Source organism: Megalops cyprinoides, chromosome 15 (genome assembly GCF_013368585.1).
Source record: "Megalops cyprinoides isolate fMegCyp1 chromosome 15, fMegCyp1.pri, whole genome shotgun sequence".
In the NCBI taxonomy this organism is placed as follows: domain Eukaryota; kingdom Metazoa; phylum Chordata; class Actinopteri; order Elopiformes; family Megalopidae; genus Megalops; species Megalops cyprinoides.
Genome location: NC_050597.1, coordinates 34,035,057 through 34,050,083, shown reverse-complemented (window position 1 = coordinate 34,050,083; position 15,027 = coordinate 34,035,057). Strand labels below are relative to the sequence as shown.

The window sequence follows — 15,027 nt, the reverse complement described above, 5'->3', positions numbered from 1 at the left end:
TGACTGTTAGGAAAAATAAGGGAATGAAATCATTTTTATAGATAAGTTGTGAAAACATACAGGTTCAGTTTGGAGTTTTTAATGCCTCTTCGTATATCATGTAAATGTATTTCATTAATGCAATACATAAAGTTTGTCTTCAGCTTTTATAAAGTTATCCCAAATCCATTTCCTGAGTTTTTGTTGTCAGCAGAAGGTCAGGATGATAATGTGATGATACTGTGTTTTCAGTGTTCAGAGAGAGAGTTGTTAGGGCAGCTTTGACTGTTCAGTGGAATAACCAGCAATACATAAAATATCCCATAAACATCACATATATTCATTTACAGTACATTACTGTTACTCCTACTTAGTTGCCACAATCATTGGACACTCCAAGATGAAACAACACAGCGATAAAATGAGAATAAATAAGATATTTTAATAAGCAATAGTAGTTTTAGTACAAGAGGCAAACATTATTTGTCAGTGTTTTGCCATGAGAGACATGACCAACAACCACACAAACAGGAAGGACAGAGAATGTGCATATAAACTGCAACTATTACACTGTGAGGCCTCACTATTTTCTAATGTAAGGTATTTGTATCCAGAGCAGTTTATTACGGAAAAGGGGGGACACACATTACTATATATAATATACATATTAAATATTGTCTTGCTCGGTGGAAAGAATTTGCCCCTGTTGTGAATTTTAGTTGCACCTATATACCCATTCAAGCAGCATCTGCCAGCAAATCACTTAAGGATTAAGGATGATGCTTGGCACGAATAGCCTTTCTCCCAGCACACTGAAAGAAACCGAATAAAAACAGAAATCTAACATGGGACTGAAAAGTAACAAATAAAACAAAGACTCAAAAGATAAAACCCATACATTCCATGAAACAGAATATGCACTTGAAAGCACTGCTTTTCCTTGCACTGTCAGTATGTACCTTATTCAGCTGGGAATGGTTTAAATCCTTCAAGACTGAAAAGAGTAACTGTTCAGTGTGCACCCAAATACAGCTTAGAATCCTGCCTCTACTAAAGAATAATTTAAAAAAAAAACAGCTAGGGACATTGAAAAGCCTTCCGAATACCTCGCTGGTGACACCTGAAAATGTCAGCATGATATGAGGATGTTAACATCAGGTGGTTTAGCACTTGATATTAAGAGTCAGTACATTGCTACAGAAACACTAAGAGGCTGAGATCTCTACAACGCTGTACAAGACAGCTCCCTGCCCATGCCATCTGCCACAGGCATCCGCCTCACCCACTCTGTCATTGAAGCTTACAGAATAAATCACTTTACATGGTACCTGTACATATTTCCTCTGGGGCTACCACCTTAGACACCATCTTAGATAATACCCTTGAAATATGACTACGTATGATATCAAATTATCTTATGTTAAGGCTTAGAATGAAGATTTCAGAGTGCATTTAGAACATCATATAGTTTATTTCCACAAGCCAGTGCACTTGCATATGGTCTATTTCCTACTATGAATGAAACTTTGGGAGACACTTGATTAAGATCCTATTAAAATTAAGCTACAAAGCACTAAAACATTCTTAAGAATTCAACCTAAAGTTCAAATCGTTTGGATGACCCAGACGGGAAAACGTATTTAAGTTTCATATGCTAAGTCCATCAAGTTGGATTCGATCAATGCAGTGCAGGCGGCAGCTGTTCTCTGTCAAAGCTAGGTCATGACTTCTATAAACAAATTATCTTCTATGTAGTGTACAAATTGTTCCAATTGTACCATCTCTCATGAAGTTAATAAGTAATTTATTTTAAATTAAAGTAGAGGATAATTGCCATTTTATTTCACTTGGAATGACCCACTCTTTTGTTGTAATAATATGCATGGCATCAACATTTAATTTTTCTATTTTAAGTTATGTTTTAAGTTTGTCCTTTTTGTCTTAGAACAGAGCAAATTAGGTAAAGTACACTACTGAGACACTAAAGGAAAGCAGGAAAGATTCTGGTTGGTGTTCCCCACTTCTCATTTTGTAATGGTTCTACAAATATTTGAGGAGACATCAAAGTCACAGGACAAATTCAAAGCCAAACCCCACTGTTCATAAGCATGCAGTTGAACTGGCCTGCTTTGATCTGCCTCTGTTTCTACACCAATGCAACACCAATGGAATATATCACAAATCAACAGATGGAATTTCAGTGGGGTACTGAGCACAGTCACTTTGAACTGGGTCAACCACACAACACTGGCTGTAAACATTGGTCAACATACTGGGAATTTTCGAGCTGGATTTTTAGCTACAGGTTGTGCCTGTATGTCTCTTGTGCAAGCTTATTTCTACTGTTGCCTAATAGAATACAATGAGGAATCCTCAACGAGCCAGCTGGGTTCACTAGATCTGGATGATCCTGGTCTGGCACTGTGTAAACATGGCTTTTAGTTCATTCTGTTGCATTTCATTGACTGTCTCTGGGTCAGGGCTCTTTTGTACCTTTGCCACCGCAAAGTTGATCCCTTGAGTCAGTCCAGCCTGTGTCATGCTGGCCACCTGCACCATGGAACTTCTGATCTTGGCGAAAGGCGAGACCGTGCGGCTCCCGTCAGCTGGGGAGGGGTCCCCGCTTGCTTCCCCCTGAGAGGCCAGGCTCTTCTGTGAGGAGCAGGAGGCGGCGGAGGTCGGGCCCTGGATGGTGAGGAGGTTGGTGCCAGTGCTGGGTGCTTGCACGTCCAGCTGGGATGGTCTGGGGAGCTGCGACTCTGCTGGCTCCTGCCATGCCTCAGCACTGAGGGTGGCCGTGCCAACAGCAGCGGATGCCAGGGGGTTCAGCTTAGCCACGACAACGACCTCCTCCACCGGCACACCGCACTTGGTCTGGGCATCCTGGACAAACTGCTGGCAGTAGGCATCGATGGGAGTTCCGAAGTTTGCCAAGAGGCCCTCCTCAGCCTCCGCAGCAAGCTCTGGGGACTGGTCGTCGAGGGCAGCTTGCGCCAGGGCCTCCTGCTTGCTGTCGCAGGCAGTGACGCGGATGACAGAGGGGATGACCAGCTCCACACTGCTGATGGACTGTGATCGGCTGCCGAGGCGCGGTGCCGAGGCCACAATGCCGCAGCTGGGGAGCACGTAGTCCACATTCTCCAGGGAGGCTGAGTGCGGCTGCTCGTCCGAGTGGCATGAGTCAGAGTCTGAGGAGATCTCTAGGTCCGACGGGTCTGACAGGTCCTTCAGGGCCCCTGAGCCCGGGTTGGCATCGGTGGTCTCCAGGCTGCTGTCAGACTTCCACAATGTGACCTTCATGTTTGGCTTCAGGAAGTTTACTGTCATGTCTGGCTTGGAGAAGTTCCCAAGCTTGCCCAGTGGCTTGAAGTTGCCGATGTTGACGGAGGATTTGGTTTGCTTCACCTTTTGGTTGAGGGATGAAAATTTGTTCATGAGGAAGTTTCGGCCTTGAGCAAGGCCTGAGCTGCCCAGCACCTGGTCCTGGTTCTTAGATCGAATGCCTAAAATGTCCTCATGAGGTTTGCTGTGCCTCCTAAAAGACAATGAAGGTGAGTAAACCCACACCAGCTACCAAAAGCAATTGTACAGGTGGCAAAGCACATGCATCGGCCCAAATGATACAAACTATCTTTAAAAATATTGCTTGTAATATAGCACTATCATCCTATTTAACATTACAAACTGAGCTTAAAAAGGGGGTGGGTTGGAGTCACGTGGGAGCGTCGAGCAAGATGGCCGCTCAGTAGAAGTTGTCCTAAACCCCACTAATTAAATTTAACTCATCTGATAAGTTTTCCACATTTTTCCTAATCTAAATACTTTGTTATCGACCCTTCAAGTGTGTGAGATTATTATTATTATTATTATTATTGCAGATTAATTATCTGCTACCTCGTTGCCCTGCCCATCAAAGCCAACTGCATTCCAAGAACCGGACATCCTAGGAGACATTCTTATAATCACTCTGCTGTTAATTACTACTGTCTATCAATCTTAAATGTCTTAGAGTTAAAGACAAGTTATACAATGTACTTTATCTGCCCAGTGCCAGCCAGAAGCTGATGGGCTCCCCCTCTGAGCTGGGTTCTGCTCAAGGTTTCTTCCTGATAGGGATTTTTCCCTTGCCACTGTTGCCTTAGGCTTGCTCTCAGGGGGTCTCAGGCCTGGGAACAATGTAAAGCTGCTTTGTGACAACTTGTGTTGTGAAAAGCGCTATACAAATAAAAATGAAAAGGAAAAAAAAAGAAAAAAAAAATGTCTACATCCTCAAAATATTTCAAGAACACCCGAGCTAAGAATGCACCTGCCGACTCCGATAATGCTAGCCCACTACAACAACCGGCGCCAAATGCTAGTTTGGAAAACCTGGAAGTGAGCAAAATGAGCGGGATGCTACATACAATTGCATCGGATGTGTCAACCTTTAAGAAGACCACAGCGGAATTGAAAAATGCAGTGAACACTATACAAGAGCGGCTGACAGAGGCGCACAGAGACTTTGTGGAACTGTGTGGAGGATTTGGAAAATAGAAGCCGCCGTAATAATGTCAGACTGCTGGGTTTGAAAGAGGGCATTGAGGGGGCCAACATGACAGCATGTATAGAAAAGCTCTTGTCGGAAGGTTTAGGTATTAACATCGATAACGAGTTCGAAATTAAAAGAGCACACCGTTCTCCCGGATCTCGTCCGGATGAGGGTCAGTCTCTGAGACTGATAATGATAAGATTTCTGCGCTCATCTGCGAGAGACATGGCTAAGATGGCGGCGTGTACGGACGCAGCGGCTCAAGGCTCTCTACTTCAGCCACAATTTCGTTGCACCCCCACCGTGCAATGACAATAAAGTCTATTCTGATTCTGATTCTGAGAGACAAAGTCCTTAAAGCTGCGAGGGAGAAAGGGGGAGCTGTGTGAAATGGATGTAACCTTTCCTTTTTCCCCAGACATGACTAAGGAACTTGCTGAGAGGAGGAAAACCTTCGCAACGGCAAAACAACTACTGCGTGACAAGAACGTGAAGTTCAGGCTAGCCTTCCCAGCAACACTTCGTTTCATGTGGAAGGGGAAGAACAGAAAGTTTGAAAATGCATCGGAGGCTGTCAAGTTCATTGAGCAACAAAAGACTGATGGACAATAAAGGGTCGGTGCAAAAATGTACAAATATTCCAAATGGAGAGTTTGAAAGAGGTATGGTGGGGCTGGATAGTGTCTGTGTAGCTATCGGGATTAGTAGACGAATTGGACATTGCACAGACCTAGACAGATTTTTTTTTCTTTTGAGTTTGGACTGATTTAATGGGAAACAAATCATCAGTTAGCTGTTGGAAGCTTTTTTGTGTTAATGTTTTCCCTTCCGTTGAACAGGGAAGATTTATGTTGACCAGTTTGGTCATTTTTGTTCACTTTAAAATTACAGGCATTTTGATTATGCTCAGCTATGGTACAAAAACTTTTGAATGCTATTGGCTCAGGAAGGTCAGACATAAGGGACATGGGATTATAATGGGAGTATTTTTACTAGTACTATTTTTATTTTCTTATGGTACAAATGGCAAATAATGCTTATGTTAAAGTAGTATCCTGGAATATTAATGGTTGCAGGAATCCTGTAAAAAGGAAAAAAGGGTACTTTTATATCTCAAACATAAACAAGCTGACATAGTATTCATTCAACAAACATATTTAAAGGATGATGAGGCTAAAAAATTTAAAAGAGACTGGGTTGGGCAAGTTTATTATAGCTCCTTTTCCAGCAAGCAGAATGGAGTTCTTATGCTGGTACACAAGAAGTTAAATTTTTCAGTGTTGAAGGAATACAAGGAGACTAATGGTAGAATTATTTGCGTTGAAGCCACTATAAATGGTATGAAACTAATCCTGTGTAACATTTATGCCCCCAACAAAGACGATCCATCTTTCTTTGGGGTTAATAACATATTGGGAAATGCACAAGGACAAATAATTTTAGCAGGAGATTTCAATCAGGTTTTAGATGGGGTACTTGACAAAAGTAGATATTTTGGAACTTCAACACCAAAGCATAGAGCTGCCATTCACATGCTGATCGAAGACAATGGTCTGATTGATGTATGACGATTGGTTAATCTGAAGAAACAAGAATATACATTTTACTCCCACTGCAACAAAGCCTACTCAAGAATTGATATTATTTTGATCTCCCAGAGCCTTACTAATGCTGTCATTTATAGCAACATTAATGCCATTTCCCTGTCAGATCACGCACCTGTTGAACCTTGTGTAAATGTACACTCAGACAGACTTAGACGAGGCAGATGGAGAATCTCTACTGCAGGATGAAGTATTTGCTCAAGGTCTTGCAGAGGACCTATCGTCATTTTTTGAGATCAACATGGGTAGAACAGATAGCGTGGCAATGGTCTGGGAGGCATCTAAAGCCTACATTAGAGGCAAAATTATTGTACAAACTTCTAGAATGAAAAAAGAACATATTGATTACATTAAGAAATTGAAAGCAGAATTAAATGGAAAAAGAGTTGGCTAAACATTACTCTGAAAGCTTGTTTAGAAACATTTGCAAATGTAAATTTCAAATTCATGAATTTTTTAATAAAAAGGCAGAGTATGCTTTATTTAGACTTAAGACAACATTTTACACGTCAGGGGAGAAAACTGGCAGACTCTTGGCCAGACAGCTAAAAGAACAAAGCTCTACATAAGCCCACATAATTCCAGCAATTAGAGCACGGGGCTCTCTTGTCACATCCTCTAAGGGAATTAACAATGTTTTTAAAGACTTCTGCAAGAATCTGTATAGATCATCTGATACTCCAAATAAATTACCATTGCAGGATTCTTTCATAAAAATAAACCTTCCAAACCTATCTCTGGAGCAGGCAGCTTTGCTTGATGAACCTGTAACCCAGGAAGAGGTGAAAAATGCCATCCGAGCTATGAAAACAGGGAAGTCACATGGAACTGATGGGTTCCGTGTGGAATATTATAAAGAATATATAGATATTGTAACCCCAGTACTGACAAATGTATTTCAGGAAGCTTTTCAGACTGGTTCACTTCCACCATCTTTTAATGAAGCACTTATTTCACTGATTCCTAAGAAGGGTAGAGATTATACAGATCCTGCTAATTTCAGACCAGTAAGCCTCATTAATGTGGATAGTAAAATATTGGCCAAAGTATTGGCCCTAAGGCTTGAAACAGTTTTACCATGTATTATACATACGGACTAAGTAGGCTTCATAAAGGGTAGGTTTGCTACTGATAACCTACGAAGGTTTATACATTTAATGGGGTTAAACTCTTCCAGTACAGCGCCAGTGGCTGCCATTTCGTTGGACGCTGAGAAGGCCTTTGACAAGGTTGAGTGGGATTTTTTTACATTCAGCCCTGTCAAGGTTTGGTTTTGGTCCGGGTTTTGATAAATGGATAAAAGTAATGTACAGCAATCCCAAAGGTGCAGTCATGACAAATGGTCTCATTTCACCATTCTTTGATCTTTCTAGAGGAACACGACAGGGATGCCCCCTCTCGCCACTCTTATTCATAAATGCTTTGGAACCTCTGGCAGTGGCCATAAGAGCAAACTCTGCCATTAAAGGAGTGAATGGTGGTGGGAGTGAGCATAAGCTAATGCTTTATGCTGATGATATTCTGTTTCTTACAAGTGATCCCAAAAACTCTTTACCTTCACTAATGAATACCATCAGTAACTACTTCAAGCTGTCAGGTTACCAAATCAATTGGATCAAGTCTGAAGCAATGCCAAACACTGTCACCCACAAATTATAACACAGTATAATTTTAGATGGATCCCAAAGGGCATGATATATTTGGGTATTAAGTTAAGTCCAGACATCAGCGAGATAACAACACTGAATTTTGACCCACTCCTTCAAAACATTAAAACAAAGGAAAATGGGAGAAGTTAAATCTGAGCCTGTTGGGTAAAGTAAATGTTATTAAAATGGTAATAGCCTCACAATTTAACTACATATCTATGATGTTGCCACTTACTACGCCGGATCTTATTTTTAAACAATATGAGAATCTCATTAGAGACTTTCTCTGGGCAAAATGTGTGCACCCAGAGGTAAAGGAGGGTTTGACCTGCCTGATGTTAGATTGTATAGTCTGTCATTTGAAATGGCTAAAATAGCCAACCATTGGAGGGGAACAGTGTCTGGCTTAGGGTGGGCCACCTTAGAAAAGACTCTTGCTACACCATTTCATCCTATAAATGTGTTATCCCAAAATCTGAACAATAAAGCGAAAGGCATAAATTCAATTATTAAGCATTCTTGTGAGGTATGGGCAAAGGTTCATAAAATTCACAAGATCTCACATTACAAACAGCCTTATGCCTCACTTTGGTTCAATCCAGAAGTATACACAGGGAAGCAGAAAGTGTATTGGAAACGGTGGCTAGACAACAGAATACATACAATAAGTGATCTTAATAAAGATGGTACATATGTCATTTACTGACTTAGTCCAAAAGTACAAACTGCAAGAGAAAGGAGATTTTTGGAAATCTCCATGGCCTCATGGTCAAACCATTTTGGCATTGGAAGGTACTAGAATTCTTAGAGACATGGGCAGGAATAGCCTTGCCAGTATCTCCATGTTTATGCCTTTTGGCAGATAAAACAGAATCACCAAATCTGACAAAAAGTACATATTCAGGTTTGATGGTTGGGATAACCTCAGCTGCCAGAGTCATATTGAGACATTGGAAGTCATCTACACACCCAACACTGCAAGAGTGGAAAGTTCTAATGACTGAGACAGCATCATATGAGGTTATGCTGGCTAGGATAATGGGCAAAAAGCCTGACATACTAGGAAGTTGGGATTACTTTATGGCTCACCTGACTTCTAAGTAGTAGCCTGACTGTGAGACTGTAACCAAATAACCCTTGGACATTTATTTTATTTAAGGATTTTTTATTATTATTATTTTCACTACTACTGTATTATTTGTTCATCTAACCCATACACTTTCTGTCTTTTGACCAGGAACACCTGTGCCATAACTGATGTCATTTTATGTCCAAGGTTTAATGAACAGATGTTGTTTCAGCAATATGCCAACTGAAACCTCCAAACAGTAAATATGCTCACAAAGGTCCCAAAGTGAATTAAGATGGTTTTATATACAAAGCTTCCACATGGTACTCCACGAGTCACTGCACATCAAGCTCTGTAAAGTGGCCAAAACTGGCACAAAATCCAATATGGTGCTGACACCATGTGACCAATCCTGGTAATTGGCTTGATACTTAGAGCAGATTGGAGAAAAACAAACTAATAAAACTAACTAACTAGGCTGGCTCGTTACATCAGTGTTTGGCCCCCATATGTGGGCACATTCTTAGAAATCTTTCAACAAACAACCATGAGAACTTTCACACAAAGAAACTTACAAACAACCACAACAGCTTTCATACAAGGCAACCATTAAAGAACAATGAGAGATTTCATATAAAGCAACCTAAACAGGGGGATGAACCTCCACAGGGGGATGACAGATAAGATGAAAGGCAGTGGCATGGCAGGTGGAGGTAGCTGCTGAGATCATGGGAGGACATGGAGGAAGTGACCAGGAAGAAGAACCAATGACAGGAAGTGATGCGCGGTCAGCCAGTGCTGCTGACTCACCTCTCTAGCTTCTTCTCTATCACCGGCAGGTCGAGGCCCATGGCCTGCTTTCCAATGCGAAGCATTTCAGCAATACACTGCAGAGTATCTGAAAGAAAAGGACAACCTCCTGTAAACTCATTTCAGTATGTTGAGTTTAAAGTATATTAAAATGAATCCTTAAAATTTCATGACTTGCTACATGCTGCAGCAATATTTTTACTGTTGGCTGTTGATTACATTCATTAGTTGATGTGTAAATTATTGCAAATTGATGTAAATGATTTATGAGTAGTATAATGCTGCACTAATTGAACTTCTGGGAGCAATAAACAGGAACTAAATAAATAAGAGTATCAGAGGCTGTGATGGTGAGAACAGGCTATTCAGATCATCCTAGATCTGTCAACTGATCAATTTGGATCAACACAACTCATGCACTTGGAAAATGCCTATAATTAGGCATTTCTATATACACAAAATAGAACAAAATAGAAAGCTTTTTATTCATTGCTACTCATACATTATTTTCCCTAGTCTTCACATCCAGCCCAATAAAGCTTTGCCTTTTGGTTTCTGTGCAGTGCATTTGAATTTAAGTGAAGCAGTACCTTTCCCATCATCCTCTGGGTTCCGTGTGGCTGCTCTCAGGGTATGGAAGTAGCCACTCGTTTCCCCATTTCTATAGTGCAGTCGCATACAGCAGAACTTGGGCTTGCCAAAAAGTGTGGGCTCAGGGCCTGTGAACAAAACACAGCCATGAGTGGGGATACCCAAAAACAGAGCCTGCCAGTGCAACCACAGCCTTACTCAAGAGCCAGGGGTATCCCCAATTGTAGATTAACTACACCTTAATTGATGAATCAAATCTAAAGCAATGCTTGCCAGAAAGCATGATTCAGTGTGAAATGCTGGAAGTACCGGAGCATCCAGTGCTGGGGCAGTGAGGAATGAAACGATTCTTTTTCTCACAGCTTGCTAGTGAGTTTGAATAATCACACAGAACCACACAGGTATGCTGAGAAAATGAAGGGAGAGCAAAGATGTTTCCGCGTCCTGGAAACCTCTGAAATATGTGGGTCTATCAAAGCAACTAATGCCAAACTAACATGCATGTACTGTATTTCTTAATAATATTAATGTTATTAATTTATGATCTCCACAGCCCCATACAGTGGATTTAATGGAAAGTATATCGTGTACTGAAGATAATGAATGTATGACCCACATTATGTATACACAGATGGATAAGCACTTTCTTCTGCTTCAGAACTGCTCACCTATTTCAATCTTTTCCAAACCCTCAAGGCCAAGTCTCTGATATTGGTTGACTTTATCAGCTTCATCATCATAGCTGGAAAAAAAAATTGAAAGAAATATTTCTTCCAAATATCCTAAGATAGAATATTTCAGGATATATCTAATGGCTTACACAGGGAGGAACTGCTTATCTGTGATTTATGATTTCAGAAACATTCTAAGGATTCCTGTAAGAAATGACTTCAGCAGCTAATGCACTGTGAGGAGAAATATAAGAGCGCTCATTTATAAGTATATAACACTGCTTGAGGTAAGACATAAAACAGAGTGTGCTGTAGACTTACTAGGCCACGTAATAAGCGCTGTTTGACAGCAGCAGGAGCACGTCCACGTCCTTATGGGTGGCATCGATCAGGCTAAAAACACAAAGACAAATTAAAGACACACACTTGTATACCCTCCATGTGTCCCCATTGCAGTCTTCAGCTGCCTCAGGCACTGACCCTACTCCTCTGCAAACCCTTTCACAATGAGCACATTTCAGAGGGAAGAGGGCTGGTCATCCTGGTCTTTACAGACATTCAGGGAAAATGTGCCTGACAGAAGCCAGACAGAGAGCCACACTAAGCAGACTAATTCAGAATGGAGAGCACGGATGTACACAGACAGTCAGTGCACAGCAGAACATAATATTACATATAATCCTGAGGACCTTAACACAAAGAGAACAAAAGGTACAAAAAAGGTTCCAAAAAAAAATTCTCAAAAGAAGCCAAGTCCCCTGCTACAGAGAACATCAACAGCTATGAGCTGTATGTAGCTATCTATCTACTAGACCTACCTATTAATCTACAGTAACAGACACTATTAAAAGTTAACATGTCAAATGTCAAAAACTAAGAGTGCTGACCCTGAATCAGTTTTGGGGTTTCATACAGAATGACTGGGGCTAGGATGAGGACTGAGTGAGCTGACCCTAGGACCCGCTACTTACCCACACATAGGGATCAGGTCTATTGGAAAAAGGGGGAAGTGGGGCTGAGGGGTCTAAATCAGACATAGATTAGATCAGGAAGAGTCCAGTGCTGTATCTGACCCCTAACCACTACCTATCACTACCTGCACTGCACACTCCAAAGCCCAGAGCCAGGAACCTGGGCTAGAGCCTTCTGAGCTTCGGTTTTCAGTCTTGCTCACACAAGCAATGGAGCCACTGAAGAAACAAAAAAACTGCTTATGTATGGGCAGGTCTATCTGGTGCAGTCCACAGTTAGCACACATAAACTATTGCTAATAATTCAGTAATCCCATTTATGATTGATATTGAAATGTACAATTCATTAGCATTAAGTGGAGAGAGGGCAGGGAAAAAATGTGTGTGAAATGACAGCATAAGTGAAACATCTGAAAAGCAAGCGAGTGCTTGTGGTGTCACAGCGGCCACACCTGGGGTCACAGTTGACGAGGGCCCAGCCCCCGTGGAACTTCTCATCGTCGGGCAGCAGCAGCTGCATGTAGGTCTGCAGGAGGAGGTTGACCTGCTCCTGCTGGCCCCTCTGGCTCTCCCGCTCCTTCTCCTCATGCTCCTTCTCTTTGCTGAAGATGGAGTACAGATCCTCTGTCACTGGGATGCCCATCATCAGATCTGAACAGAGACAGAGAGCCTTTAGTGTGGCAACACAGAGGACAGAGGGCTTTAGTGTGGAGAGACAGAGGACAGAAGGCCTTTAGTGTCGAGAGACAGAGGACAGGGGGTCTTCAGTGTGATGACACAGAGGACAGAGGGCCTTTAGTGTGGAGAGATAGAGGAAAGAAGGTCCTTAGTGTGGAGGGACAGAGAGATGGAGGGCCCTTAGTGTGGAGAGAGAGAGAGAGAGAGAGAGAGAGAGAGAGAGAGAGAGAGAGAGAGAGAGAGAGAGAGAGGGCCTTTAGTGTGGAGACTACACATTAGCCTGGCTCAGAGTGCGAGCTTCAGTCAGAAAAATCAGGTGATTCAGCCTAACATAATAATGAACCCCTGGGACATGCTAGCTAATCACAGCAACTTTACCCATATCCATTATCTGTAATACAGTGTGCAAAACATAAATGTCATAAAAGTTAAAATTGAAGGTCAGGGGCCAAAGGAGGACTGAGGCCTTCTTAACCCTGTATTAGGGCAGGCAGCCCTGTCTCTCTGCTAAGTGGGTGGAGGAAGAGTGAGGACTATTACACTTAGGACTGCTCAGTGCTAAGTCAGTCACATCTAACCTTCCCACTTCACCTGCAGGTATGCGGGCTTGGTTTAGGTTTTGGGGTTAGTACTCTCTTACCCCCTTTCCACCAACGCGAACTAGGTGCTATTTCTGGGCTCATGCTAGTGCCGGTGCGGAGTTGGTTCAACTTGTGAACCTTCTAAGAACCGGTTTGCTTTTCCACGGGCTAGAGAGCCACCATAGAGTCACGTCATTACGTCACTGTATATGTCTCCGCTATGAAATTAGTAGCTATGCTTGCTTGGGTAATGTTAGCCGACCAACAGCTAGCGAGCAAGCTAGCTAGCTAGCCATGAATGTTACGTTCGTAATAAATACGTAGCTGGCTGGCAACAAGGCAAAACATTTGAATTGAAAAACATTGAAACCATTCTGGTTTTTCTTCTTCTTTTTAGGCAGACTAGACGCTACACTATCTCCGGTTTTTTAAAAATGGCGCAGTCTTAGTTGGTCTTACTGGTCACAACAATCCCGCCCCCATCCCCTGACGTAAGCGGTTCTTGGTTCTAGACCAGCAAAGTGTTGGTGCCGCTCTCGAGCCAGTTCTCCTGGCCGAGAGCCAGTTCTCCTGGCCGAGAGCCAGTTCTTTGGCTGTCGAATCGAGAAGATCTGGTTCGAGATTAGGCACCGGCTCCGAACCAGCCCTCAAACTGCCTTGGTGGAAAAGGGGCACCTGAGTACTGGCAGTCCTTTATTTCGGGTATGCCCTGCTGATGTGTAAAGGCGAGCTGTCCTTACCAATGACAGCTTGCCTGTATGTATCCCGGAAGCGGTTCAGATAGTAACGGTTGGCTGAGTTCACGCCGTCTTTCATCACACCCGCTAGTTTTCTCTCTCCCGTCCTGGTGAAATCCCCCTTTACAATAGAGCAGATACACGGTGTAAGATTTTGGTCCAGATCCCTAAACCAGCTCACTCAGTGCAGCATAAGATAGCACAGATCCTCTCGCTTAAGGTATGCAAATACCTGTATTCATTTGTCTAGATGGCCTTATTGTAACTACAGTTCTGCTCACAGACTTCAGTTGTCACTTTGGCCGCAGCTAGCCATTGCGGCAATTGATACTTCTAAAGAAACTGGTGATGGGTGATTGAGAACTGTTCTTGCTAGGGAAGATAATCTAATTACCAGACCTCCTGTATTTCACCACCTGTATGCTAATTATTGTCAATCCTGATCAAAGCTCTGTATCAGTATAAAGAATGCTTTCGCTGAGTGCTCTGGGTTCAATTGACTCCGCTGAACACAGAAGTGGCGTTTCATGTATTTCTGACAACTGCCATTCCTGTAAATAAAGAAGTCTTTGCCATGAAGATCGGAATTGCGTCCTTTTTTCCTTACAATGGGAAGGGCAGTGAGACACTGCATTAAGTTTTACACTGCAGGAGATGAGCACTACACAAGCACAAGTCATAGTCCTAATAGCATGGAAAACATTTACATTTATTCATTTGGCAGACGCTTTTATCCAAAGCGACTTACATAGGTTACAGTTCTTTACAATGTTATCCATTTATACAGCTGGATATTTACTGAGGCAACTGTGGGTTAAGTACCTTGCCCAAGGGTACAGCAGCAGTGTCCCAGCGGGGACTGAACCGGCAACCTTTCGGTTACAAGTCCTGCTCCTTAACCACTATGCTACACTGCCGCCCACGTTTACATAGTATGTACACAGTAGGTACACTTCAGTGCCACTTGTAGATAGCTAGTTACATGTTCTTTAGCTGGCTAGTATCTTATGGGAAATCACAGCCTGCCACAGGCCTTAAAGCCACCACCTGGATTATAAGACTCATCACTTTAGGGCCAAAAAGAGACCAGGACTGCATCACCATACTTGTGTCCTTGTGTCTCTTCTTCACATCTCTTTCTTGATTCCTTGGGTGATAC

At 42.4% G+C, this 15,027-nt stretch overlaps 1 protein-coding gene across 2 annotated transcripts in view; it reads right to left on the bottom strand.

Moving 5' to 3' along the window:
• Positions 1-121: 121 nt before the first annotated feature.
• inpp5f (inositol polyphosphate-5-phosphatase F) overlaps positions 122-15,027 on the bottom strand; it is a 48,146-nt gene continuing 33,240 nt past the window's right edge. The window contains exons 10-16 of one of the 2 annotated variants that reach the window (XM_036547092.1): positions 13,872-13,989; positions 12,325-12,523; positions 11,223-11,294; positions 10,899-10,972; positions 10,230-10,358; positions 9,640-9,727; positions 122-3,514 (exon numbers count right to left, since the gene is read on the bottom strand). In XM_036547092.1, the coding sequence (XP_036402985.1) occupies positions 2,374-3,514; positions 9,640-9,727; positions 10,230-10,358; positions 10,899-10,972; positions 11,223-11,294; positions 12,325-12,523; positions 13,872-13,989 (1,821 nt within the window). In that variant the 3' untranslated portion in view covers positions 122-2,373. The remainder of the gene's footprint in view (positions 3,515-9,639; positions 9,728-10,229; positions 10,359-10,898; positions 10,973-11,222; positions 11,295-12,324; positions 12,524-13,871; positions 13,990-15,027) is intronic. The other variant, XM_036547093.1, reaches the window with a different exon arrangement.